The sequence below is a fragment of the Tachypleus tridentatus genome, chromosome 13 (assembly GCF_004210375.1).
Source record: "Tachypleus tridentatus isolate NWPU-2018 chromosome 13, ASM421037v1, whole genome shotgun sequence".
NCBI lineage: Eukaryota > Metazoa > Arthropoda > Merostomata > Xiphosura > Limulidae > Tachypleus > Tachypleus tridentatus.
This window is the reverse complement of record NC_134837.1, coordinates 91247444-91275276: the sequence shown is the minus strand read 5'-3', so window position 1 is coordinate 91275276 and position 27833 is coordinate 91247444. Positions and strand designations below refer to the sequence as shown.

At 32.6% G+C, this 27833-nt stretch overlaps 1 protein-coding gene and 1 long non-coding RNA gene across 2 annotated transcripts; one reads left to right on the top strand and one right to left on the bottom strand.

Moving 5' to 3' along the window:
- Positions 1-5630: 5630 nt before the first annotated feature.
- LOC143239988 (uncharacterized) lies at positions 5631-26573 on the top strand. Its single transcript, XR_013021492.1, has 4 exons — positions 5631-5791; positions 15572-15709; positions 17723-17924; positions 25019-26573. It is a non-coding gene; the product is annotated as an uncharacterized LOC143239988 (long non-coding RNA).
- Positions 6629-9984, bottom strand: LOC143239987 (progestin and adipoQ receptor family member 3). Its single transcript, XM_076481721.1, has one exon. The coding sequence runs from the start codon at positions 9783-9785 to the stop codon at positions 8940-8942; it is 846 nt and encodes a 281-aa protein (XP_076337836.1). The 5' UTR covers positions 9786-9984; the 3' UTR covers positions 6629-8939.
- Positions 26574-27833: the final 1260 nt, after the last annotated feature.

The following is a 27833-nucleotide window of genomic DNA, read 5'->3' as shown; positions in this document are numbered from 1 at the left end:
GATCAGTTGGTGTCTTGCTGGACAACCCGTCGAATCCTCCTGCTCAACACCAGCGAAATTATCTTGGGCCGACCGCTTTAAATTCTCGTTCCGTATCCCTCAGGGTCTTTTAAGAAATTTGCAACAGCAATCTCACCAGCAATGGCACGTTGAGAGAGACCTTGCTTTTGCAGCTCGACAATTCTGCCACGTTCAAACTCTGTCAACTTTTTAGCCTTTGCCATGTTTTTACCCAATATAAGACAGGAAATGTCAGTGGTAGATGTTCACAACGCTAATGTTCGAACACAAATGACTAAATTTCGTTACGTGTTTACCGATTAACGCTTCGTTTCAGTATGGTCTTACCATAGCTGGTTTTACCAGCTAGTATTTAGGCTGATTTCATAGTGTTCACATTTTCTCTATTAAATGCTAAAAAAGTTTGTTTTTTTTCCTTTTCTTATTTTCATCTTTCAAAGCTCTACTCAAATAAGTAGTTGAGTCTAACAATGCCGGGGCCTGGCATGGCCTAGCGCGTTAAGGCGTGCGCTTCGTACTCCGAGGGTCGCGGGTTCGCGCTCGCGTCGCGCTAAACATGCTCGTCCTCCCATCCGTGGGGGTGTATAATGTGACGGTCAATCCCACTATTCGTTGGTAAAAGAGTAGCCCAAGAGTTGGCGGTGGGTGGTGATGACTAGCTGCCTTCCCTCTAGTATTACACTGCTAAATTAGGGACGGCTAGCACAGATAGCCCTCGAGTAGCTTTGTGGGAAATTCCAAAACAAACTAACAACGCAAAATGCATACTTTTTCTTTATGTTCATTGGCCTTAAGATTTTGGCCAGCAGTGTACATTAATTTATAAAATATTTTTCATTCTAGAGATAGATCAATATAAAACATTTATGTGTGTAATATAATGCATTGACGAGAAAAATTATGACAGTACATGTATTTATATAGTTTGTTTCATTACATAAGTAGATGGGATTAATACATATATTTATATGATATGTAACATTGTACAAAAAGATCGAGATAATATATTTAGTAGTATATGTTTCGTTACAAAGAAAGATGTGGATAAAACTTTTTAATATAAAGAATTTCAGCTTTCAGAGAAAAATAGGATAATACATTTATTCATATAATTTGTTTCATTATTTTTAAAGATTTGTAAAACGCATTTATTTATGTAATTAGCAGAAAGATAAGAATAATATTTTTATATATATATATAATAATTTTCATTACACATAAAGACGGAGCTATTATATTAATTTATATGGAGCGTTTCATTACAAAGTAAATATAGGGACAACACATTTATTTATATAATACGCTTCATTGCAGAGAAAGATGGGGATAAAACATTTATATACATAAAGTGTTTCATTATACAGGATAAATGAAATAATAAAATAATTTATACAATATACTTTATTACAAAGAAAGGTGAAAATAACACATTTATATATATATACACACACACACATACGTTTCGTCACAAAACATTTGGGATTAATTCATCTATTTGTTACACACATTTCATCTGTCAGAAAAAGTAGATAAACATTTATTTATGTGATATGTTTTTACGTAGAAACATGGGGATAATACATTTATTTATACAATACATTTCATTATTGAGGAAGATTAGTATATTATTTATGTTTGATTGTACGAAAGTATTAGAATAATACGTTTGCTCATATATTGTCTTATTACGCAAAAATATAGTATAGTACGTGTATTTCTTCATATATTTTGTTACACAGAAAGGTGCAGATAATACATTTATTGATATAGCATCTTTCATTATGCAGTAAGTCTGGTATAAATGATTTTATTCATATATGTTTCATTGTGCAGAAATATTGGCATAAGTTATTTATTTATATAATATGTTTCACTATGCAGAAAGACTGGTATGAATAATTTATTTATGTAATATGTTTCATTGCACAAAAATATGAGGATACTACGTTTACTTATCTATACTATGTTTGATAATGTAGAAATATGTGGATAATACACTTAATTCCAAAATATATTCAATTTTAGAAAAATATAGAGTGAATTATTCAAAAACAAAAACTTCTATTATTCAGAAAGATGAAAATGATGCGTTTGTGTAAAATGTTTCTTTACGTAGAAAAATGAGATAATACATTAATTTATGTAATATATTTAATTGCATACAAAAATTGGAATAGTAGATTTATTTACATGATATGTCTCATTACACAAAAGGGGGTTAACACATTTATTGACATGATATGTTAGTTGCACAGAGATCAAAATAATAAATTTAGTTATATAATATGTTTCGTTACCCAGAGAGATGTAATAAAACGTTTTTAGCAGTAAAGACTTTCATTGCAAAGAAAGATACAGATAATACATTTATTCATATAAACTGTTCCATTGCTTTTAAAGATGGGTATAATGTATTTATATTTATCATATATTTCATTAGTAAAAGGATAGAGATAATATATTTATATGTAATATATTTCATTACACGGAAATGTGGAGATATTACATTTACATATATAGTGTTTCATTGCAAAAAATATAGGGACCACACATTTATTTATAGAATATATTTCATTGCAGAGAAAGATGAGATGATAGATTTAAGTAATATGTTTCGTTACACAAATGATACATTTTATATATATTTTTTCATTACACAGAAACATGGAGCTTTATATTTATTTAAATATAATGCATCATTACAAAGAAATAAAGGGGCAACACGTTTATTTAGGTTATATGTTTCATTGCACAGAAAGGTACGGATAATATATTTATTCATATAATTTATTTCATTACACCTAGAAATGGATATAACATATTTATTTATGTAACATATTTCGTTAGCAGAAAGATGGGGATCGGATATTTATATATAATGTCTTTCATTAAACAAGAAGATGGATATATTACATTTATTTATATAATGTGTTTTGTTATACAAGATGATGGATATAATATTTATATAATATGATTTAATAATCAGAAAGATGGAATAATACAATTATTTGTTTTTGTTGTTGTTTTTTCAAATAAAAGTTGGGTATAATTAGTTTATTCATATAATATAACTTATCTCTCCAAAAGTTGGACCTAAATCATTTATTTATATATGTTTTCTTACATAGAAAGTCTGGGATGATACATTTATTTACCTAGAAATATGAGGATAATTCATTTACGTATATATCTCATTATTATGTGTCTAAATATATTGTATTTAGCTTGACCCACCATTTGTGGTCCAGTACTTTGCATGATATAAAAAGCAATTCACACTTTTGGCTGCAAATGCTTATAAAAGTGAAAGTTAAATCTCACTATCGGGTCTGATAACACCAGTTAAAAGTGTGTCGTGGATGTTTTTGACTATCCGACTTCTCTCCGATCCTTTGCTTGAAAATTACAGTCGGTTGCAAGGAAAGATTTAGTATAGCTTGGCGCGAAATCCACTAGGTAAAATATACCACAAATCGGTTGACAAAACACACGTGGTAGCAATGTGTTGAGTCTTCTGACTCATCTTTAGACCGTTTACTATTGGTGGGATCCACACAATGCCTCATATTCAGTAATTTTATGTTTTGCCTTTTACAACACTCATTGTAAAAATCTGACAAAAAACTGAAAGAAATCACTAATTCTCTGCACAAGATACATCATAAATCTCAGCGGCAATTAATGGAATTACTTGTACTATTGACTGTGTTTTTCTATACATTTAGTTTGTACAGTATGTTGTTATTAGCCAACAAAGACCATGCGAAACAAAAGGAATTTGTGCATATTTGATGTTTTAAGGTATATTTTTAAAGTTATAATTTATTTTTAACTATACAGAATTGTTGGTTGTCTATAATGTAATGTGACGTTAAGTTCAAACTAGCCCTAAAATATCTCGAGCTCATGAAACTTTTTTTTAAATGTTTCGTGAATTGTCAAGCAAGTTGAGATAACAAGTTAATGCACTATTTCGTACAAGTCTTAATGTAAAATTAAACTGTTTATGACAGTTTAAAAGTGATTTAAGCTTGCAGGAAAGTTTAAGCGAGGGAATAAACTATTTTATCCAATAAAAGGACTGAAAACTGAATTGTCTTCACCTAATAATTCGAAATAACCCGCAGAAAAAGAACATTGTTACAACAACTGTGTGTCAGAAGTGAGATTTATTTTGATGTAAATAGAGAAGAACTTGGAAGATACTTGAAATAAAAAAAATTATGATGAAATTATTAAAATAAGACCAAGAAGAAACTTACAGAAAAATAACGTGTAGTAGGAAAATAAAAGACCAGAAAAATTAAAGAACAACAAAAAAGTGATGGGAAGTTAAAATAGATAAACTATTTAAAGAATTAATATCAAAACTAAATACAATTTAAAAACAAACCTAAAAAACAATTAGAGATGTACAGAGAAGGTACAACATTAATACTGAGGAATTACAGAAAAACTGTAACAAAAGTATTGAAAAAGTACAAAAAGACATAAACAAAGTAAAGAAATATATCATTGAGGTAGAAAACTACATTGGTAACAAAGTAAAACATTTGTAAAATAAATTACTATACAAAGTGATGAAAACACGATACCCCTTTTAGGGTTTTTATCACTTTGTATCAAGACTTTTTGAACCTGTGTTTTTCTGACATCATGATTGTATCACCACGTAAAAAACATAAACACAATTCATGTAAGTATACTCTTTTATTTCCTAACATAGACATTTTAGGTGGTTTAATGCTCAGGTACTTACACAATGACTTAACTTTTATTAATGGACATACAATCCTCTCGAAATTCATCAGTTGAGCGAAAATAAACAATGCCACTTCTCTTTCCGAATCTGTCTGATTTCTGATAATTTCATACTAACAACCTGAAATAATCGAATACAAGAGCTGAAGACTATTTCTCAGAACTTAAAACACAATAGTACATATCTTCAACCTCAGACTACACATTAAATTGGCTATTTCTTGTGCAATCTATAGTCACGTGAACAAATACGTTTCTTCTGATTTCAACACACAAAACAATACAATAATTAAACAACCCAACATAAAATTCAAGATTTTAATGAATCAACCAAACATGTATGCAGATTTAATTCCAAGATTGCCCTATTAACCACAAAAACCTAGCACCATTCACTAATTTCCTCAGACGACATAGACTTCACCTTAACTTTTCTGGTATTTTTTACCCTGGCATCAAACTTCAAGTACTTTATTTACTGTAACATTCTCCCACTCTTGTCTTCCTTTTCTATGTCACCCCAATCATATCCTGTTCCTACTTTAATAGTTTTTGTACCTTTCTCTGTCCAAATTTTATATTTCTCCCTACTTCACAAGCTACCAACGTCTCAAACAATACCTCTATCACTCAATCTCCCTAACTAACATTAGTTGTTAGCTAGAGGGGTTGTTGGTGATGTAATATGACGTTAAGTTCGATGCAGCCCAGGAAACATTTGGAACAGAAGTAGGTTATAAATATATGAAGTTCGGGGAAGCTTCAAGTGAGTTGAGATAAAAGTAAATAGGTTTTTACGTATAATGTAAAAGTACAGGTTAAATGTAGTTCAAGCTCGTAGAAACGTCTGTAGAATGAAATAAACTTATTTCATGCCATTAAGTAAACTGGATGTTGAATTTCTTTCACCTGATATTTTAAAGAATCTTCTAGTGAAAGAACAACGTTGCAGTAATAGTTTAGAAAATCGAGTTGTTGAAAATCGGTGGAGTCCATATCAACGCGACTGGTAATATTAGATTTAATAAAAGTTTTGTTTTCTCTTAGCAACCTAAAATTTTGTAAACTTTGTTGTAAAATAACTATAAGTTTGATATGATTGATTTATTGAAGATCATTTAAAAACATATATACATTGCTATATGATTTTTAAAGTGAGTCATATTGGCTTGTTCCATGTTTCACGTCACTTTTAGAGAAAGGATGGTTCTCAGGTGAGATAGCGTTGAGTTTATGTACGCACAATGCTATAATCCATGGTTCAGTTCACCCCCGTTAGATATAGCAGATAAACCAATTTGGCTTTGCTCTAAAAATAAAGAAACAAGCAAATAGAAGCGTTGCTGATTTTATAAAAATTGATGGTTGTGGTTGATATAGGCCTACCTACTTACATGGACATCACATTTGACAACCTTTAGGCTAAGACTTTTAGTCGCAATCACGTCATTATCCTAGACCTTGTTTGCCAGTTGCGGCCCGTATCTAGGTCGCGAGATAGTTCCGAAAGACCCGCCAAACACCAGTTCAAAATTATATAAATACGATATTAAGAGGCGAAAATACGAATCGTTTTTAGTGCCTTTCTAACTTGTTATTGTAACGAAACGAATAAACTAGAATAAAGCAATCATACTTTATCAATAAATGCAATCTAGTCCCTTGACCTAAATGAAGAGAATGGACGACATTTTTCGCAACTGTCCTTTTTTTTTCTTTTTTTAAGGATACAATGACACATTATACAAATTATGGAGAATCGTCGATGAGTTTGTTATATTCTCACTTAAGATGCCTCCAAAATATTACACTGTACATTTCAAACTTGAATGAATACATAGAGAAATAGAGAAAAAAGGTTTTTATTTAGTTTACAACAGTTTGAAAAATCTGAAACACGATTTAAAAAGCAAGTTAATTTGTTTTTCATATTATATTTTTCATAATATAAAATTTTATTACAGAAATTGAAGAAATCGATAAAACATCAAAGACTGCTTTTATGAACACACAAACCCATACATACATGATAGCTAAAATTATATATATTAACACACCACTGAATGAATAAGTACAGTTAATAATTTATGTAATAACGGTGGTGATTAAAATTTAAAACATGCAAAACTGTTTTAAATATCATATTTCCACAAAAATGCCAAGGAAGCTGTATAGGCTTATAGCAGCTCTTGTTCTATCATTATATATAATAACTTAATAGCAAAACGTGAACATTCCAAGACTAAGAAGAACCTAGACATTCAAACGATTAGCTAAGTATTTTATTTTATTTCAGGTTTCATAAAAAAAGCCTATAAACTATATTTTCTACAAAATCGAAAACCAAACTTTTGCTATAAAAGTATAGATTTTATGAAGTTACGAACAGTGTAAGTAAATAAAATTGTAACAACACACGATCACGTCATTTTGAGAATATTACTTTTCTTTCAAACATGTTAAATTTATGTAGTCTAGGAACTACAATAAATACATTTTTAATGTAACTTCACAATCATCAGGTTAAAGATAATATATGATATATGTTGAACAAGAAACTTTGTTACTAAAATAATGTTTTCATTGCATATATCTTTATTTATTATCTGTTATCTGTAAATTCAGGGAGAGACGTGCCCTCTCCTCCAAGCAGCTTTTACCATTTATTATCATTGTTATAAATTAGGTCTTATGTATTACACTTGTGAAGTATACAAACAGTTTTGAAATAAAGAGTATTACATTTTACCTACAAATATTGGTCTCAAAAATTATAATACTTCGTGTATAATCATTATACGTTTAATTTAATATAAACTAAAAGTCACCCGATGAGTTAATGGTAAGTTTAAGGTTTAACAAAGTTAAAAAATCCAAGGGTTCGCATTTTGGCGATGGACAAATTACATACAGTCCATTGTGCAGCTTTCCGCAACAGCGTTAACTAAAACGTCAAACATTAACAAGTGCATGAAGTACATCTCCTTCTCTCCTAATTGATACGATTCTCAGAATACAGTAGATTTCAAGAGTGATATTTAAAACAGGTGAAGACTATAAAATATAACATTTCCACTAGTCACAGTATCCACTTCAGACGTCTTTGTTAGAAAGATATATTGAAGCATTTTAAATTGTGACCTTATAATATATAGAACAGTCACTTTCTGTCGCGCCAAGATTGATCAAAGATTGAGTATTGTTTGATTATTTGACTTAGACCAGCTACATTGGGTTATTCGCTGTGTCCAAAGCAGAGAATCGAATCACGTTGTTAGTCCGTTGAATTTCTCACCGGGAGATGGCCTGGCATGGCCTAGCGCGTTAAGGCGTGCGCTTCGTAATCTGAGGGTCGCGGGTTTGCGCCCGAGCCGCGCCGAACATGCTCTCCCTCCCAGCCGTGGGGGCGTTACAATGTGACGGTCAATCCCACTATTCTTTGGTAAAAGAGTAGCCCAAGAGTTGGCGGTGGGTGGTGATTACTAGCTGCCTTCCCTCTAGTCTTACACTGCTAAATTAGGGACGGCTAGCACAGATAGCCCTCGAGTAGCTTTGTGCGAAATTCCAAAAACAAACAAACAAACAAACTCACCGGGAGACTGAAACATAGATGAATGACAGACTAAAAACCCTTATTTCGCGAAGTATTTTAACCTTTGGCAAATGTGGAGATTGTCGCAAGGTGCCTTTTGTGCCAAATCTCATTTGATTTAATGGAAATATAAGGACAATAATCGCCAAAATGCTTCTCTGATGCTTAACTTTTTACATCATAAATTCGAAACGAGACCAAAAAAATTATAAAAAAAAACAAATAAAAAAACATTAAATGATGTCTCAGTGTGAACATTCTCTAGGCTTCAAGACAATCGGCCCAAGAGTAAAGGTGTGATGCACATTTTTAATTATTGGAAAGAATGTGAAAGAGAAATGGTAGACTAAAATACATAAATATCGTATTAATAAAATTCAAACTGTATGTTTCTTTTCTATTTAAAAAATCTCAAACACAGACCACAAACTAACATATTTGGAAGGCAATAATATTGTAGACAAGCTCAAGTTTACATATAATACGAGAACTTTAATAGGTAAGAGTATTATAAAAAGTCTGCTGTGCAATAATGACATTAAATTCTAAAATTAGTGTCACTTGCTTATATTTTCAAACTGTGATTAGATACACTACAGTTATACTGAGTTTGAACATATGCAAAATTTAGGCCAGTTTCATGCCACCAAAGCATAGCAACAACGACGAGTAGATGCCAGATTTGATGGCTATTTCCTACGTAGTCGACTCTGCCTGGACAACAGCGCTCAGGAATATTACTGACGTAGAAGAAGAATGCTACCCCAACTAACAAGTACATTACACCAATTTTTGGTATGAAAATCTTTACAAGAGGGTCCTGAAATCCACCTCGCAGAACTAGCCAATGTACAGTTGGTATTAGACCAAAAAGTGCCCATAAAACATATAAGGTAATTTTTAACTGATAATGTTGATCTAATTGAAAATGCAAGGTGAGTAAACTGACTGTTAAAACTCCTATAACTGAAATATAAAAAGTTTTCCATTCAGGAAAGCATTGGTAACCAAAGTAAATTCCGGAAGCGAAGATAGAAGTCATGCTTACTGTGACTCCGGTTAAGTCCAAGCTAAGCCACATCATAAACATCTTTTCTGACTGACATTTCATCGTATGATACATTACAGAGAAAAACATCGTTCCAAGAAAACTTACCAGCACGCACAAAAAAGTTACAACATCCTGTAGAGGGAGATTTAATGTTGGAATTACAGCAAAGATGTCATAAAACAGAAGTCCAAAAAATAGGAAAAATCCGATGATGTGAATCCAAATGTTCAGGGTTTCATTAGACCAGCAGCAAACACTCTTTAAGTTTTCCGTCGTCTTCTGACCAACAGGGCGATATCCCCTCAGAACAAACGAATTGCTCCTCAGAAACGTAGGTAACTGACGCTGATGTGACTGCATTAATACTATTTCTCCGGTAAACGGGATGCACTTTCGGAATATAAACTTATTTTTTTAACAAAACGTTTTCTTCTCTTGAGATTTTCATAAATGAATTAAAACCAATAAAAAACATATATGATTTAGACTTACACTTTAACTATCTCCGTTATATCAGTACCTGCTATACAAGTTACTGCAGACGAATGTGCCAACTGTATTAGGGAAAGCGCCCTCGTGTAGAAAACACGAGGATTGATATCATACATCATGAAAAAATTCACAATGGTACCTTAATTATTAAAACTACACTATAATTAAACAACATCTCACACAAATACATATATATATATATATGTATATTGATTTTTATTCATGATGGATAAATGAGATCACACTAGTCTTCTAAAATGTAAATATTTATAAATATTGTTATATTTTATGTATTATAGTTTTTCATTAACCTTTTAAAAATATACTTGACTGGTCTGCATTCTTTGCACCTACTTCGTTACCTACTTACATATACTTCTAAAGTTCTAATTGATGTTAAAGTTAGGATAATTGACATCCGTTTCTAATTAATACTGTTCACTCCACAGACCTGTTTACTTCTTCATGTTGCTCGTATGGAACTAAGTGTATTGAATGCCTTCTGTAGTAATTTCACTGTTAGTTTGTTCAAAGCGTCATCACAAGAAATAGATTGTTTTTAACACGTTTATCAGCGTTCAGAATCTAGTGAACCAACACTATCTTTTGTATTCGTATAAAAATGTTATAAATGCCAAAAACTGTTCAGGATACATTTTAAATAATATTCTATTTGGAATCAGCAAAGTATAAAATATTTAAAGTTTCCACAAAACTCTGGTTTGAATCATTTAGTTATTAATCAAGATTTGTTTTTAGAAACTCTTACCTGGGATTTACCTGGATATTTCTAACACTTTAACTTTTATGAAGAGGAATGTGGGAGTATCTTCCTCTTGGCACACTACCTCAATAAGCACACTGCCTTTAATTAAATTCTTAGGATAAGAAATTACAAAACTTTTAAAGAGCTTTTATACCTAGGTCCTCCGGTGGGACAGAGGTAAGCTTCTGATCTTATAATCCGGGGTTAAATTTTAACCTTAAAACAACAGATAGCCAAAAGTGATTTTGTTACAAAAACAAACAAACAATTTGAAATAAGATTATGGTGGTTATTGACAATAATAACCTCTTGAAAAATATATAAATGTACTATTTTATCTATTTATCTAAAGGCATTGAAAAATTGCTCAGAAAAATTTAGGATCTTAGAAAAACGTAGCGTGGATCCAAAACATCATTTATAAACCAAAAACCACGAATAGAAACGAAACTCTGTTAGTAAGATACATAACTCCTATTATCGATGAAATACTTTTATTTGAAGGGTTGGCGACATATTATTTTAGTACTGGAATTTTGCTTCTAATTTCTATTGCTGCGACACTGCCTTTTTTTCTTTACTTTTTTAAAGGCACTCTTAACCGTTCTCACATGCATTACCAACCTTAACCCTGGCAGTGGCATTTTGAACCACGGTGCAGACATTTCTAACTATAGTATTGGTAATGTTAATCAAAGCATTGTCAGTCTTTACCTTGGCAGTGGTAATCTTAACCTTAGCATTCCCACTCTTAATTGTGGCAGATTTGATCAATAAGTTAGGAAAGATTAAACAAAGGTATTAAAAATATAAACAATCTTTAATATTCGACAAAACATGCGGACCCGACACGGCCAGGTGGGTTAAAGCGTTCGAATCGTAATCCGAGGGTTGGGGGTTCGAATTCCAGTCGCACCAAAGATGCTCAACCGTGGGAGCCGGCCAATCCCATTTCATTGCCGTGGGAGCGTTATAATGCCTTCCCTCTAGCGGCCAATCCCATTATTCATTGGTTTTTACCAATAGTATCCTATGAGTTGGCGGTGGGTGGTGATGACTAGCTGCCTTCCCTCTAGTCTTACACTGCTAAATTAAGGACGACTAACACAGATAGTCCTCGAGTAGCTTTGCACGAAATTCAAACAAACAAACAAAACATGCAGCGTAAGTACTTGTGTACACGAAAAGACAATCGCTTCTACCAGACTATGTTTAACTCCAAAGCGTTCTCTCCTTCAGAATTAATCTCCATAGGACTAAAGCTCGATGTTCTTGAAGTATATTTTAACTCGATGATCTTCTTGCAGTATTGATTCAAAAAAGCACGCCTGATATGAATAGGTTACATCGCTTTCTCTGACATTCGATAGCTTCACGTTATGTCTTTTTTCCTCTCTCTCTCGCTCACAACTGTTACATTTAGTAAACGTCAAACTTAGTCAGTAAAGGATATTACAGCGCCAATTTTTCTTATCCGGATTTTAAATATTATTGCAATATCTTCTCGGGTAGAATACACATTAACTGTTACGGACTGTTTGCTACTTGGGATACTCTTTTACCAACGAATAGTGAGATTGACCGTAAATCATAACGCCCTCACGGCTGAAAGGGTTAGCATGTTTGGAGCGACTGGGATTCGAATCCGCGACCCTCATATTACGAGTCAAACACTATAAGCCACCTGGCCATGTTAGGTCTTATCGATAACGCTCAGTGTATTGTAATTTTTATTATGGTTTACAAATGTTAAGCTTAAATTTTTAAGTTAAAATTTTTAAGTTTGTTTGTTTTGAATTTCGCGCAAAGCTACACGAGGGCTAGCAGTGTAAGACTAGAGGGAAGGAAAGCTAAGTCATCACCACCCACCGCCAACTCTTAAGCTACTCTTTTACCAATAAATAGGGGGATTGACCGTCACATTATAACACCCCCACAGCTGAAAGGGCAAGCATGTTTAGTGTGACGGGGATTCGAACCCGCAAATTACGAGTCGCGTGCTTTAACACCTGGTCATGCCGAGCCAAGTGAAAAGGTAACTGCTTACAATTTAAAATATGTAACAACATTACGATAACATTTTGATGTGTAACAGTGTCACAAACCCATTTGTAACATGAGAAAAATCATTATTAAACATAATAAAAAAGTGTAAAATAAAGAGAATTGTTTGGGGTAAATTTATGAATCCCAATAAAGCATGAAATATAAAATAAAACATGTAAAAACTAACAAAAGAAAGAATTATTTTGAACTTGAAAATGAGACAACACCGTCATGGTGACGAGAAACCCACTTGAAACATTACCTGCCTCTGCCCATAGGCCAACAAGTGTAAGGTTCTATATTATACACTGTATTACCGTTGTTATAAGGATGTGAAGTAATAATAATCGGTGTTCATATCTTGTTTTTGCTCCAGTTTTGTGTTTAATTTTTGTTTTATGCTAATGTTTGTATACAAGCAAGGTCATTAGAAGAATATTTTGGTCAACTGAAGTGATTCAGAGGTATTTTAATTTTTGGTATTGATAGAAAATTTGTTTGCATTTAAACAATTATGTATTTTAGATTAGGTCCTGTCATATTCGTTATATAAGCATTATTGTTTGTTTTTTGTTTGTTTTTGGAATTTCGCTACAAAGTGCTACTCCCTAATTTAGAGGGACTATCTGTGCTAACCTTTTCAGTCCCTAATTTAGCAGTGTAAGACTAGAAAATATAGATTTGCTTTAATTATTCATGGGAATCTTCGATCCCTAGGCAGCTAAGAACCCTGGACATTACTTGAAAAATTTAATTACAAAAATTTCACGTTTGATCAATGTCTTCAAGCTTGTTCGCTTGTTTGGTTTGAATTTCGCGCAAAGCTACTTAAGGGTTACCTACGCTGACGGTACTTAATTTAGCAGGGTAAGATTAGAGGGAAGGTAGCTAGACATCACCACCTACCGCCAACTCTTGGGCCACTCTTTTATCAACGAATAGTGGGATTGACCGTCACATTATAACGCTCCCACGGCTGGGAGGGCGAGCATGTTTGGCGCGACAGGGATGCGAACCCGCGACCCTCAGATTACGAGTCGCACGCCTTAACGCGCTTGGCCATGCCAGGCCCATATAAGCATTATAAAAACGTTGGAATGCTTTAAAATTTATATGCTGATATAGATGAATAATCACAAATTGATAGAATTTGTGAACCTTGTATAATGTAAGATACATAGAACTGTGAAACAGAATTTTTTAGCTTTCTATTCTTCTTTTTGAAGTGATTTGTTTACTTTGATAGATATACGTCTTTTTTTTATTGATGTATTTGTACAATTAGGTAGATGAAATGCTTTAAATATAACATTTGATTATTTGATTGTCTGTGTTTGAAATTCATGGGAAAGCTCAAATATGAGATCTTTGAGTGAATCGTAATGCAAATTTATAGATATTTTAAAAAAGGAAATTACTCATGATGGGTGTAATCAGTATAGTAAGTAATGGTGGAATAAACAGTTTATATTTATACTAAAGATCTACTGACCTCTAGACGATTTTAGAATCAACTTTTAATGTAGTGATATTGAAACCATTGAACAAATTTGTATTTTAACATTTACATGTGATTAAAATTACACATTTGGTTGTTCTTGTTGTTATATTAAAACATTTTAATCAGATGAAACAACCATTAACACATTTTTATCTATTTAAGTAAAAAAATGCTTTCTCACCAGCCCTTGCTTCAATGTTTAGAACAGGTTTTCCATAATACATTGAAAACAACCAAGACGAAAACAGAATCATTACACTACCAGCAGATGTGAAGCCCCTGTATACTTGACATAGAATTTAATTAAATAATAATAATTCAAAGTTTATGCAACAATTTTCATTCTAAATTTAGAAATTTGATTTTATGAAGAAAACTCTACTACACAGTTAATAAATTGCTAGATATTAAATGCACCACAAAATAAACGTTATGGAAACTTTGTTTCTATGTGTGATTATGTAACACTTTAGTTTGTCAATAGATATTGAGCCCTTAGTTAATAGTGACTGTACCCAACTATTGAAACAATGCATTATAATTACAAATGTAAAAAAAATATATTTGATTTGCTATATTGGTGGCCAGGTTTATTTTGAGTTTTGCTATAAGTGCAAAGGTAACTCTGATGAGAAATTATTCACTTTTCAGAGAAATACAGAAGTATATATTAAATGTTTAAAAGCTGTCAAAGAAAAGTAACATTTATTTATTTGTTTTATCACTTTACACAAGAATTGGTACATTTAGGGTCGTCCATCTGTTGTGTGTGATAAGGTCATGAAAGCTAGGTTGTGATGTCTTTATGCACCATATAGATGGAGCATCAGTTGTACAGCTGACTCTTCTTTGATTTTAAAGTACATTAATCACACAGTGCTTGTTATGACAAATAACAGATGAAGTGTCAGATTTTATTGATCATAAAATATATGATACAGAATTACCTAGCACTTGCTATGCTGAATAAAATATTTAAATCCAGAGTAATTTACACAATTTGAACATATTCATACAATTAGATGAATTTAATATGTTGCACTTGGCCATATGAGTTATGGCTTGATACTTTGTTGGATAAAACTATATTGGTGCTAGATTTGAGTTGTAATCTCTATTTGGCTGTAAATTGTTCTAAATTATTTTATTTTTTTGTCCTTTCAAAAGAAAAGTTAAAAGACACCAATCTAGGAGATGAGAACTACTGGAATTGTAGTGTATACATGCATTGTAATTTTGTAGAAACTTTTAAATGTCTAATGTGTAACATATAAAAAGGAACATCTAATTGGTATGTGTGTAGTTATTGATTTAATTTTATGAACGGTCTGGCATGGCCAGGTGGTTAAGGCACTTCACATGTAATATGAGGGTTGTGGATTCGAATCCTTATCACACCTAACATGCTCACCCTTTACAAAAGGAACTTCTGGTAGAGACCTTGATATGTGTATTAAACATGACAACAGGAACTCTTAGGTAAGTATGTCATTAATTACTTAATATTTATTAATAACTGTTCATCTGAGTAAAATATCATATTATTATTCCAATATGTTATGATTATCCCCAAATTTTTCTTTAACTTTTCCCCAGATTATCCATTTTTTCTGTAATGTGTTATAGAAGGCACTGATTTATTGTTTTATATGCTATTTTGAACATTGATTTATTGATTGTTTTATACGTTAGTTTGAACAATGTGTCTCTATGACTCATCATTTAAATCTTTTGGTAAACTTGTTGCTATTTTTAATTTTTAATACACTTCTCACAAGTGATTTTTTATCATTATTACTGTGTTTTATGTGTAGGTTTTAATTATTGTTTCTTTACCTCTAGTGTAACAAGTGATAAGTCCTGCATTTGGAAGAGGATTTGTTGTTTTGTTTGTAGTTTGTTGAATCAATTGGTTTTATTTTTGATATTGTTAGCTAGTCCATCATATGAATTTCTGAATTTATTTATTATAACAAGTACCATGAAGATCTGATGCTATTGAGAATGTTTCTATCATGCAAATGGTTGTTAGTGTTTAGCCAGTATGAGGATGATAAGTTAAAATTTTATAGACTAAAGTTGTATATTTCTCGTACAATCAGTCACTTGACTAGAGTAACTTCTATCTAGATAGAACATCAGTGGTTCAGAAGAGAATGATTTTGACAGGGGTTGATACTTCTTTTTACTCTTATTGCACTGTTTTCTTGTACAATTTTTTGCTTTTTCTGAAACTGAAAAGAACTTTAAATTACATTTTCATTAATTTTGTAATTGCAGAGATGTTTCTTCTGGTGAATTGGGATATTAATAATCTTGTTTAGTATTTAGAGACTAGCTTGTCAATTGTTGATAACAAAGCAGTTTTGATAGCTAAATTGAGACATTTACACGTGCTACTGAACTATGACAACAACCTTTAGTCAAGATGGAACCATTGTGGGGTCATGTCATACAAAAAATAGAATTCACAAGATCCGAGGGTCACTTGGCTGGTCCAGTTGGGCTAGGGTCATTCAAGTACCAATGTTGGATGTTCTCAGCTGGTGTTGTGGACATTATATCTGATGCTGGTGTTTGAGTATAGTTCTCACGAAACCCTGGCATTGTTGCTGCAGTGTCCTTGTTTGGCATTGTAGTGCATTCCTTTGTAGAACTCCATAGTGGATGGGGTCACTGAGTGCTGAAACATTCTTTTTTTATTATGGATCCTCCAGCTGGCTGTCAACTTTTTGTGAGCAACGTCAAAAAAAGCTTTTTCAAATAAAACCCTCTATAGAACTTTGGCCATCCTGATTCCATAAGGATAAGAAAGAGGAAGTTGTTCTAACCAGACTATGCACTGGTCACAGTTTTTTAACTCATCGTTTTCTTTTATCTGGGACTGATGCACTAATGTGTTGTCTGTGTGACAGTAAGGTCACAATAAGCCACATTTTACTGACTTGCCATCGTTACGACTCTCAACGACAACACCATTTTAAACATGTTTTGTCCCAAGGTTTATCCATAATGTTGGACAGTGTCATTCGCAGTAGTGAAACTGTCTACCTTACAAATGTTTTTAGTTTTTTAAAGACCATTAATTTTTTCAATGGTATTCAAGTTTTTGTTTTATAAGTTAGATCTTTTTTTACTATGATTTCTCTTTAAGAATTAAAGTACAACTAGTTTGATTTGAAATTAAAAAATGGCTGTAATGTCAAATAACTTGAAACCATGACTGGAAAGGCCAACTTAAGGTGACTAACACTGATGTTTGAACTTACCCATTAGTCATTGCTGGTAAGTTATGATAATTAAAATTATGCTACATAAAGTCCTTTACAATTTCTATTACTGTAGTTTCTCTCTTACTGCTGTAAACTAAATATAAAAATTGGTTTTAATGCTATTTATGTTTTTAATTCAAAAATTATGTATCATTTTGTTTTACCTTGATTCCTTTTTGTGGGTTTTAATAAGTTTACTTTAGTTTTAACTTTTTACCAGATGTTTGGTGCAGATAGTCTAGTTGCTTTGCACCATAAAATACCACACCAACCAACCAACTTTTCACAGGATTTCGCATCTCAAGTTGAAGTGGATAAAATGAACAAATTTTTCCAACCTCCTCCTTTTCCCTCGAGTATCTCCATTTCTTTTGAGAAATAAGTTTGATCATTTTCAGGTGTTCTAGGAACTTGTTACCCAAGTATGTAGCATTATATTTCTTTACCCCATTTTTGATAATGCTTCTAGACTTCTCTTACTTAACCTTTCCACTTTTGATTTCTAGATTAATTCCACACTCCCCTGATATTTCTATTCATGTTATATTCCTTTTTAAACATATTTATTTTCACAATATTACACCTGACATTTTGTACCTAATTTCTTAATCTTATTAGATTTGATGCTTTGTTTAAATTCTTTTCTGCACATGTCACAAAATGTTACTGAGTTACATTCAAAATCTGATTAATCCACTTTACTATCAATGTGTTTAATACAATTAGTGTTATAAAGTATGTTATAATTCAAAATTTCATATTATCTAAGTTATATTTATTTTGAAAGAAACCTTTAAAACAACCAATTAAAACTTCAGTTTTGTTGTAGTGTAATATGTGTGCAGTTTCTTCTATTCCAGCTCTAGTGTATATACAAGTTTTGCCCAGAGAATCAAATTACAAATTTATTACCTCTAACTAGATCAAATTCCAAGAACATAGTTCTAATAAAAACAATGTAAGTTCTTCCCCTACCCCAAATAGCAGTCACACCAACTTTCAAAATTAGTAATGTGATGTTTCTAGAATTCAGTACAGGTCACCTAACTGCATATTAATGCACCACAATCTCCAAGTGGAATTTGGACATATTGCTATATTACACTTATATATATATTTGTATTTACCAGAATTCTTACTACTACTGTGTATGATGGTGGAGTAGATGATATTATTTAATTTCCAACTCTGATGTATTACTCACACACCCTACTTCCACAGTAAGAAAAGTGGCTCATAGTGTCGAGTTGTGGCTATATAAGTGTCCATAAAAAATTGTGTCCAATAAATTAAAATGAATTCAGGGTACCTGTCTATTATGATTGGAAAGTGGTTCTGAGGACTATCCAATGTCTTTTGGACTGATTTTTACCTAACCTGCTCCACCTTGCAGCACAATTCAGGCCTTCTTTTGCCTCTTCTAATCCTACTCATAGGTAGAGAGTATATCTCGGATGAGAGCAAATGTGGCTCTATGGAGTATCTACAACATTGTGTTGCACCCAAGGGGCTTCCTTTAGACATTTGCTTAAGAGAGCTACCTCATCCAGGCAAATTTCAAAACAATCTTTTCAACAATTTAATGTGGGATTCTAGCTATCTGTGTTTGGAGGTGAGTGTTTGTATTGAAAATTAACATTTTTCTTAATTGAAAATGTATTTTTGATGAATACTCACATTCCAATTCCTTATCCTTTATTTATTTCCTTGTCACAGAATTGGAATTTCACAAGTGAATGTAGAGGGTACATTTTTATATGGGTTTTGCTACATCATATGTCATCATGAAGTAACTTAGATTCATGTTTCATGTGAAATTTGGTTGGTGTTTTCACAGGGCTAATGGTATGTAAGTTTCTCAAATATATTAGCATACTTTCAAGAGGAAAAGCTTTCTGTATATAGAGGTATCTGTAGAAAATATATTTTCAATTGAGGAGAATGTTATCTTTCTGAAGGTTAAACAGAAAATGTACTCAACATTAGATCTAGAGGTCTATCTGTAATCTTATTTGCCCCATGTAGATACATCATAATTTTATATGCCCCGCATAGATACATCTTTATTTTATTTGCCCCACATTTTGATACATCATAATTTTATATTCCCTACATAGATAAATCTTAAATTTTACTAATTTGATTCTCCCTCAGGAAAAATGTATGTTTTAATGGGATTTTTTCTTTATAGATACCAGCTGCATGTTTAATCTGACATTAGTTTGATATCTGAAAAAAAAAATCTAAAATAAAGGCAATATTTATAATTTACTATGAAGATAACTTTTTACTACCTGGTGACAGACTTTACTTACTGCTCTGGATAAGTTACATCTACACATTAATATGCATTGTTTTACATTAAAAATGCATTAGAAATAAGAATCGTGTACTAAATGCATGTACTGTTGGTCAGTAGATTTGTAATTAGGCCCAGCATGGCCAGGAGGTTAAGGCACTTCACTTGTAATCTGAGGGTTGCAGGTTTGAATCCCTGTCACACTAAAAATGCTCACTGTTTCAGCTGCAAGTGTTATAATGATATGGTTAATCCCACTATTTGTTGGTAAAAGAGTAGCCCAAGAGTTGGCAGTGGGTGGTAATGACTAGCTACCTTTCCTTTAGTCTTACACTGCTAAATTAGAAATAGCTAGCACAGATAGCCCTTGTGTAGCTTTGTGCAAAATTCAAAACAAAGAAAACCAAACCATTTGTAATTGATGTATGTATCTATTCGTGAATTCAAAAGAAAGAAAAACCTGTATATGTAATGAAACAAAAGCATATCATTTTTTATCTTAAACTGATTAAGTTACATAGCAAGCTGTAGGATTTGATGTAAAATACTTTACATCAAATCCTAAAAATTGTTTGAATTCTACCAGTATAAGGAGCACTACTGTATCTTTTGTTTGCTCTCCCCAAAAGTATTAAAGAACCATTACCAGACAAAACTATAGTTTACTGCACAGGAACTTTGTGAATCAAATTATAGATCAGGATTTTACATCACACTTACATATTTTTCCTTGAAATTACAATTTTTGGTGAGGTGAATAAAAATTCACTGATGAGTTATACAGTTTTACATAAAGTTAACTAGTGGCTGATGTTTGTACATAGTTTGGAATTATTATTGAAGTTTAACAATCTAATTTCACTGATCAATGTCAACAAAGCACATACTTTATTGTACTTATGCTATAAATGCTAAGGGTGGCTTTAATTGGAAGTTAATACAGGAGCAACAACAGCAGGTGTCTAGTAAACACAGCAAGAGAGCACGTAATTACGGAGAATGAGAAAAATAATTTAAATTCAAGATGCGAGTTTTCAACATTGTAATGATTTTCAAGGAGTAAAATATACTCTTCAAAAAAAGAAACGCAAAAGGCAAAATTTAAGACAAATTGTTAACAAGTTTATTCCGGGTAGTTCTGTAAGATGTGTGAAATTTTGCACATTCACTGCTAAACATCCAAAGTCCGCAAAGGCAAAGTCCACGCTCACTAGTTGAAGGTTAACGTCACTCAACGTCAATAACGAGTATGCCCCCCGTGTGCATCAATAACTGCTTGACATCTCCTGCCCATGGAAGCGATGAGATGACGAATCACATCCTGTGGAATGGCTGTCCACTCAGCCTGCAAAGCTGCTGCAAGCTGAGGTAGAGTCTACGGTTGGGGTTGTCGTCGTCTCAGACGTCGGTCCAACTCGTCCCAAAGATGCTCGATGGGGTTTAAATCTGGTAATCTGGAGGGCCAGGGAAGAACGTTGATGTTGTGGTGTCTCAAGAAGACAGTGGTGAGTCGGGCTGTGTGAGGACGGGCGTTGTCATGTTGAAAAACGTCGTTGACGTTCACCATGATGGGTTGCACATGGGACCTAAGAATCTTGTCGACGTATCATTGAGCTGTAAGATTCCCTCGAATGTGCTAAAGGTCTGTTCTGGCAATGGCAGCCCACATCATGACACTGCCACCACCAAATCTATCAATTTCCTGCACACAGTTTGCTGCAAAACGTTCACCTCGGCGACAGTAAACACGGGTCCTTCCATCCTGCCTACGAAGCATAAAACGTGATTCATCGCTGAACCAAACATGCCTTCATCGTCGATGAGGCCATACCCGATGTGCCCGAGTCCACTGCAGCCGTGCTTGACGATGTTGCTGGGTGAGGATGACGCCTCTGACTGTACGTTGAGGTCGGATTCCTGCATCTCGTAGACGGTTGCGTACGGTCTGATCGGAAATCCTACGCAACCCTGGTATGGTTGAGGCAGTAGACGTCGCAGTGGTGGTCCTATCCCGAAGGTGACGTAACTGGATGTTGCGATCTTGTGCGGGCGTGGTCACACGAGGTCTGCCAGATCGTGGACGGTCACGAGTTGATTTATGTTGTTGGTGACGTTTCCATAGCCTTGTGATGGTGCTTGGGTGGACATTCACAGCTCTGGCAACATCTGATCGAGATTCGCCTGCTTCCAAGCGACCAATGGCGTTGTTGCATTGTGCTTCAGTCAGTCTTGGCGTAACTGTATTGCGTGTCAGTGGCTTAACATTGAGCTATGGAAACCGAGAACCTGTCACTTTTATAGGGATTTTGCACATGTTGCACTTGCAGAACACGCAAATCTCTCTCAAAACAAATTTATTGGACACAAATGCGTTTTGGCGAAAAATCCGATGTTTTCCTCCGTTTTCAAAGTGCACAACTTTTATTGTCATTTTGGTCTGACAATCAGTGCCTTAACACGTGTAACATCACATACTCTGAGCTTGTAACGTTATTACATATATTTCTCTTTAAAATAAAAAAATATCCCTTTTGCGTTTCTTTTTTTGAAGAGTATATATATGGTGTACAATTGATATAATATAGTTCTGTTAGCACAATGCTGAATGTCTAGCAAGAAATATCTCTGTGAACCTCGACAAAGGATGCAAAATGTAGTTTTGTAAATCTAAACCCAGGATGAAAAATCAAGTAAAATGTAGTTCTGTGAACCTAAGCATAAGGTTGAAAGTTTAGCAGGATATAGTTCTGTGAGCTTAAATACAGGGTTGAAAATCTAGAAAGATGTAGTTATGTGAGTTTAAAACAGGGTTGAAAGTCTAGCAAGATATAGTTTTGGGAGCTTAAATACAGTATTTAAAATCTAGCAAGATATAGTTCTGTGAGCTTAAATACAGGGTTGAAAATCGAGAAAGATGTAGTTATGTGAGTTTAAAACAGGGTTGAAAGTCTAGCAAGATATAGTTTTGGGAGCTAGTATTTAAAATCTAAAGATGTTCTGTGAGTTAAATACAGGGTTGAAAATCTAGAAAGATGTAGTAATGTGAGTTTAAAACAGGGTTGAAAGTCTAGCAAGATATAGTTTTGTGAGCTTAAATACAGTATTTAAAATCTAGCAAGATGTAATTCCATAAACCTAAACACAAATATGTATTTGTATGAATCACATCATGGTTGAAAATATAGGAAAGAAGTAACTTTCTTTGTGTTAAAAATAACTTGACTGTACTGCATGTATTAACCTTTTTGCTAGGGGCTAAGTGTAATATACAAAAGTTCATCTACACTTATGCACAAGTGAAATATTTGCACTATAACATTTAATATAGCATTGTATCTTCACGAAATGTGGTAGACTTTTGATAAAAATTACAAGTATTTTGTATAGAAAAAAATCAGATTTTTTAATGAAATATTTTTACTGAAGATTTGTTTGTGAAAATGGAGCCTGTTTCATTTCTAGCCTTAGTGCAAAGTGATTTCACATCATGATAAAAAAACCCAACTATTCTTCATTCCAAAAAATCTCAAATGTTACTTGCATAATCTCTAAATCCTCCTAAATCCATTTCAAACATTTGTTTTCAGTAAGACTTTATATTTTATGTTATTTTCTATACTCTTGTCTCTATGAGATCTGTCACTTGACCAACCATGTAAACATCATAAAAAAATTAGGAAATATAAGCTGTGTTTTTTTCATGCCAGAGTGACTACATATTATAACACAAAAATATAAATGTGTAGTCTAGGTATCTTAAGTATCATAACATTGTGTATTTATTATTTTTTATTATATTGATCTTCCAGTCACACTTAGTTGACATTACATAACTTGCATTGATGCAGTGCACATGCATTTATGTTACATGTCCAGTAATATAAAATTGACCTTTAGTCTTCTTTGTCTTGGCTATGTTTTAGTGGACTAGTAATTTGTAATATACAGTCCCATTTCAATTATTATACATAAAATGTGTAGATAGATTATTAGTATTTAGAAATAAATTATAAACTTATTTTTCATAAAATACAGAACAATAAATAAGTGAAGCAAACAATTATATTTTCTTGCTATAACCTTTGAAATTGGTTGCTGCTGGACATAGACTGCTAATCTTTTTAAAATTTTGCATTTGGAGGATATCAAACACAACTTTTTAAAGTCTTGTGTATATATAGTTGAATAACCAAAAAAATCATAAATAACTACATTGATACCATAGAATTCCATTATAATTTAATAAGCTTAGTAATTAAGATGTATTTAGGTTTAAAAAAATATGAAACTTCAAGCAGACTAAAGACACAATCCACCTTCTTGAAATCTTGGTTCAAAAGGACATGGTAGCCTCTTCTTATTTTATATTCTAGCTTAATAATATTCATAATTTGAGTTTCTAATTTGTACAAAACCAAAGACTTAGTATTTTGACATTACAGACATCTAATTTTAAACAGTGCTGTATTCAACATACCATGTGACTTACCAGAAACCTATATTTAGGTGTGTTCTTTTAATATTTACCTTTGAATTAAGAAAATAACTCGTATATAATATTAAAGTATGAATTATAATTTACAATTTGATTCCAAACTTATTTACGTAAATTGATAAAATAAGAGTTCAATAAAATTTTGAATGCAAGTCAACAAATGCAATGACATGGTCTTTGACCCATGACCTGCCATGAATAGGTTAAATAATACACATATTTTCAGAAAATATGTATTAAATTTAAATGTTTGTACTTAATTATAAACCATTTTGAAATGCCTTTCCTCTTAACTATGATCATAGCCAACATATTTGACATTCTGTTTTTATCAGATAACATTTGTATTCAATACTTTGTATCCTTAGCCTTTACCTCTTCATATTCTTACACATAAGCTTCAAAAAAATTTATATTTATATAAGCAATGAAATAGTTGTGAAGTTTCACAGAATGTAATGAAGTATCAACATTTATAATTATACTTGAATTGAAAGTTAGTGTAATTAATGGTGCAATGTTTTGGTAATATTAGATGAACAAAAATTAAAAAATTATAATGTGTATTAAATCAATGTATTCTTATTTTTATGCTAATTTTTATTTTTTACGTTTCTTTTAGCAGACCAAGATTAAAAAATGGTGACTGTAGTAATGCCCAACAAAGAGCAGTAACTGTAAACAATGTCACTGTCATAATCACAGAATTTCTACCCTTTTAGATTCCACCAATCCACGATGGGAATGCGAACCCGCGACCCTCAGATTACGAGTCGCACGCCTTAACACACTTGGCTATGTCAGGCCCCGAGCAAATGCAAACAGGATATTTCCTTCTAAAAGTGCCATGTGTATTTAGTCTGGCCCAAAAGGAATTGAGGGCAAAACAATTTTGATCATATTTTTCCCTGTGAATTTCCAAAGAGGAGCAACCATTATTCAAAAGTCATGCATATTTAACTTTTTATAAATGGGAATTAGAAAGTAATAACAATTGAACAGTACAGAAGGTAATAATGACAAAATTGGAGAAGTACAAAAAGACATTCACATGGTACAAAATGGCATAAAGTACAAAAAGATATGAGTGACGTGATAAAAAGAATTGGAAAACAAATTAGTAAATTGAAAAATTAACCCAACCAGGTTTTTTTGGATCTGCCCAAGAAATTCATCCTAAAATACCACTTACTACAGAATATCAAATATGAGAACCTGTTTACTCTATAGCTATTACCACTACTGCTGCGACATTTGCTACTGCAGGACCTTCCTGGCCAGACTAAACCAAACATGTCACAAGCAAGCTTAGCTGCATAATTTAGATGAAGAATTTGTATGGGAGGCATACCAGGCTCAGTTTGAAATAATTTCCAGAATGAAGAAATAAAATAGTGAACAATAAGCTATTCACCTTGCTGTCTCTGGTACAGAGGAAAAACAAGATCTTAGCCAATCTTGCAAAAGATTTGACCAATATATAAATGTCATAATGTACAAAGATACGAGAATATGGTTGAAGCAAAGTAGATGTGCATCTTTAAAGAAATATCTGCAGTTATCAATAGAACTTGTTTCCTTTAAAGCTACAGATAAACAAATAAAACAGGATATAGAAGTTATTAGACCATCAGATCAAATGGTATTAAAGTTTCAACTTACTCTGATAATTCAGAACTGAAAAGATTACTTAGATAACTGGTTACATAGAATGAAGGAAAAAGTCGTAACAGGGATTTAGTTTCTAAAGAAAGGTATACTTTCATCAACTGAGAAGGACAGGGATATTAATATCCTTTTTCGCCCATTTCGCCTGATAATTTTAATTATTATATTCGTGATTTAAAATTATACGGGGGTTAGTTTTATTTTGATCCGTTAGTAGGTTGGAATAGTGAGTGCAACAGAAACATGCAGAGTAAGGTCTGGTTGGTTTCAAGGCAGAGAAGAGAAGATGATCAAGGCCGATGACGTGATTTTGAAAATGAACAGAAGAAGTAAAGCAACATGAGTGAAGGATATAACCCACAAAAGAATAGATGTAACTTATCATAATGTTTAGATTCAACAAGAAATCCGTTGGTCCATCTCGGTTGTTCCATTCTCTAAGGCAAACCAAAAGTATGAAATTAATAAATGAATTTAAAACTAGCCTTTATCGCTCACATATATATTAAGTTTGTTTGTTTTTTAAATAACTAAAATTTACTGTCACTGCGACATTGAAAGGCAACCAATTCCATAAGCCAACCACCCTACTTGAAAAATAAAATTGTCTTAGCTGAAGACATCTTCTACTTTGCTTAAATATATATTTGTGTTTACTTGTTTTATAACTCTCTTTGTTAAATACAAAGACTGTTGAGGCATAAACATTATCAGTTCCTTTTACAATTTTAAACAGTTCAATTGATCCCCTCTGACTCTTCTTTTTTCAAGAGAAAACAATTTTTAGGATCTTAATCTCTTCTCATATGACAACTCCTCCATCTTACTTACCACTTTAGTAATCCTCCTCTGAACCCTTTCCAACAATTCAATGTCTTTCCTAAAACAAGGAGCCCAAGACTGGAAACAATACTCCAAATGTCGCCTAACCAGTGACCTATACATTGAAATTATGAACTCTTTGAATTTGGTATTTCTGTAGATACAACCTAACATCCTATTTTCCTACCACTAGCAACAGCGCCCTAGTTAAGAGACTGGTCAACTATTACGCCAAGATCCTTTCATTTTATGATTGTTAAGATTATTCCAATCCAAATAATACTAATAATTCAACTTGTGATAATCCACATACAATATCTTTCATTTATAATTATTAAAATCCACCTGCCAATCAACTCACTAAATGATCTAAATCTTTTGTAAAACAGCAGCTTCCATCTCACAGCTACCAACAGTCCTTGATATCATCTGCAAATTTAAGTAATTTATTGACTATTCCTTCTTTTGTGCCATTAAAGTAAATCAAAAAGAGCAATTTAATTAAGACTGAGCCCTAAGGTACACCATTTGCAACATTAATCCAGTTTGACTAAGCTCCTTTTATAACAACCTTCTGCTTTCTTCCCTCAAGCCACTCCTCTATCCAATTAGCTAACTTATCCTCTCACATCTATACAGATATTTTTTTAAAAACATTTTATTTAGTATCTTATCAAATGCTTTATAAAAATCTAGATACATCAAATGTACACTATTATCTTCAGCTACATAAATAGTAACCTTTTCAAAGAATGTCAAAAGCTTTGTAAGGCAAGATATTTCTTTAGTGAAATCATACTAACTATCCAATGAAATTCTAAACTTTGTTAACAGAATTCATAAAATTTTCCCATAACTGATGTAAGACTAACAGATTTATGATCACCTCTCTTGGGTAACATTAACCAACTTCCGATCACTATTCAAGAACTTAGAAAAAATAGTAACTAGTAACTCGCATATCCAGTCCATAACCTCTTTTAAAACTCTTGTATAAATACTATCTGTTCTAAAAGCCTTATCGTTCTTTAAACTTACGAAGTTTTT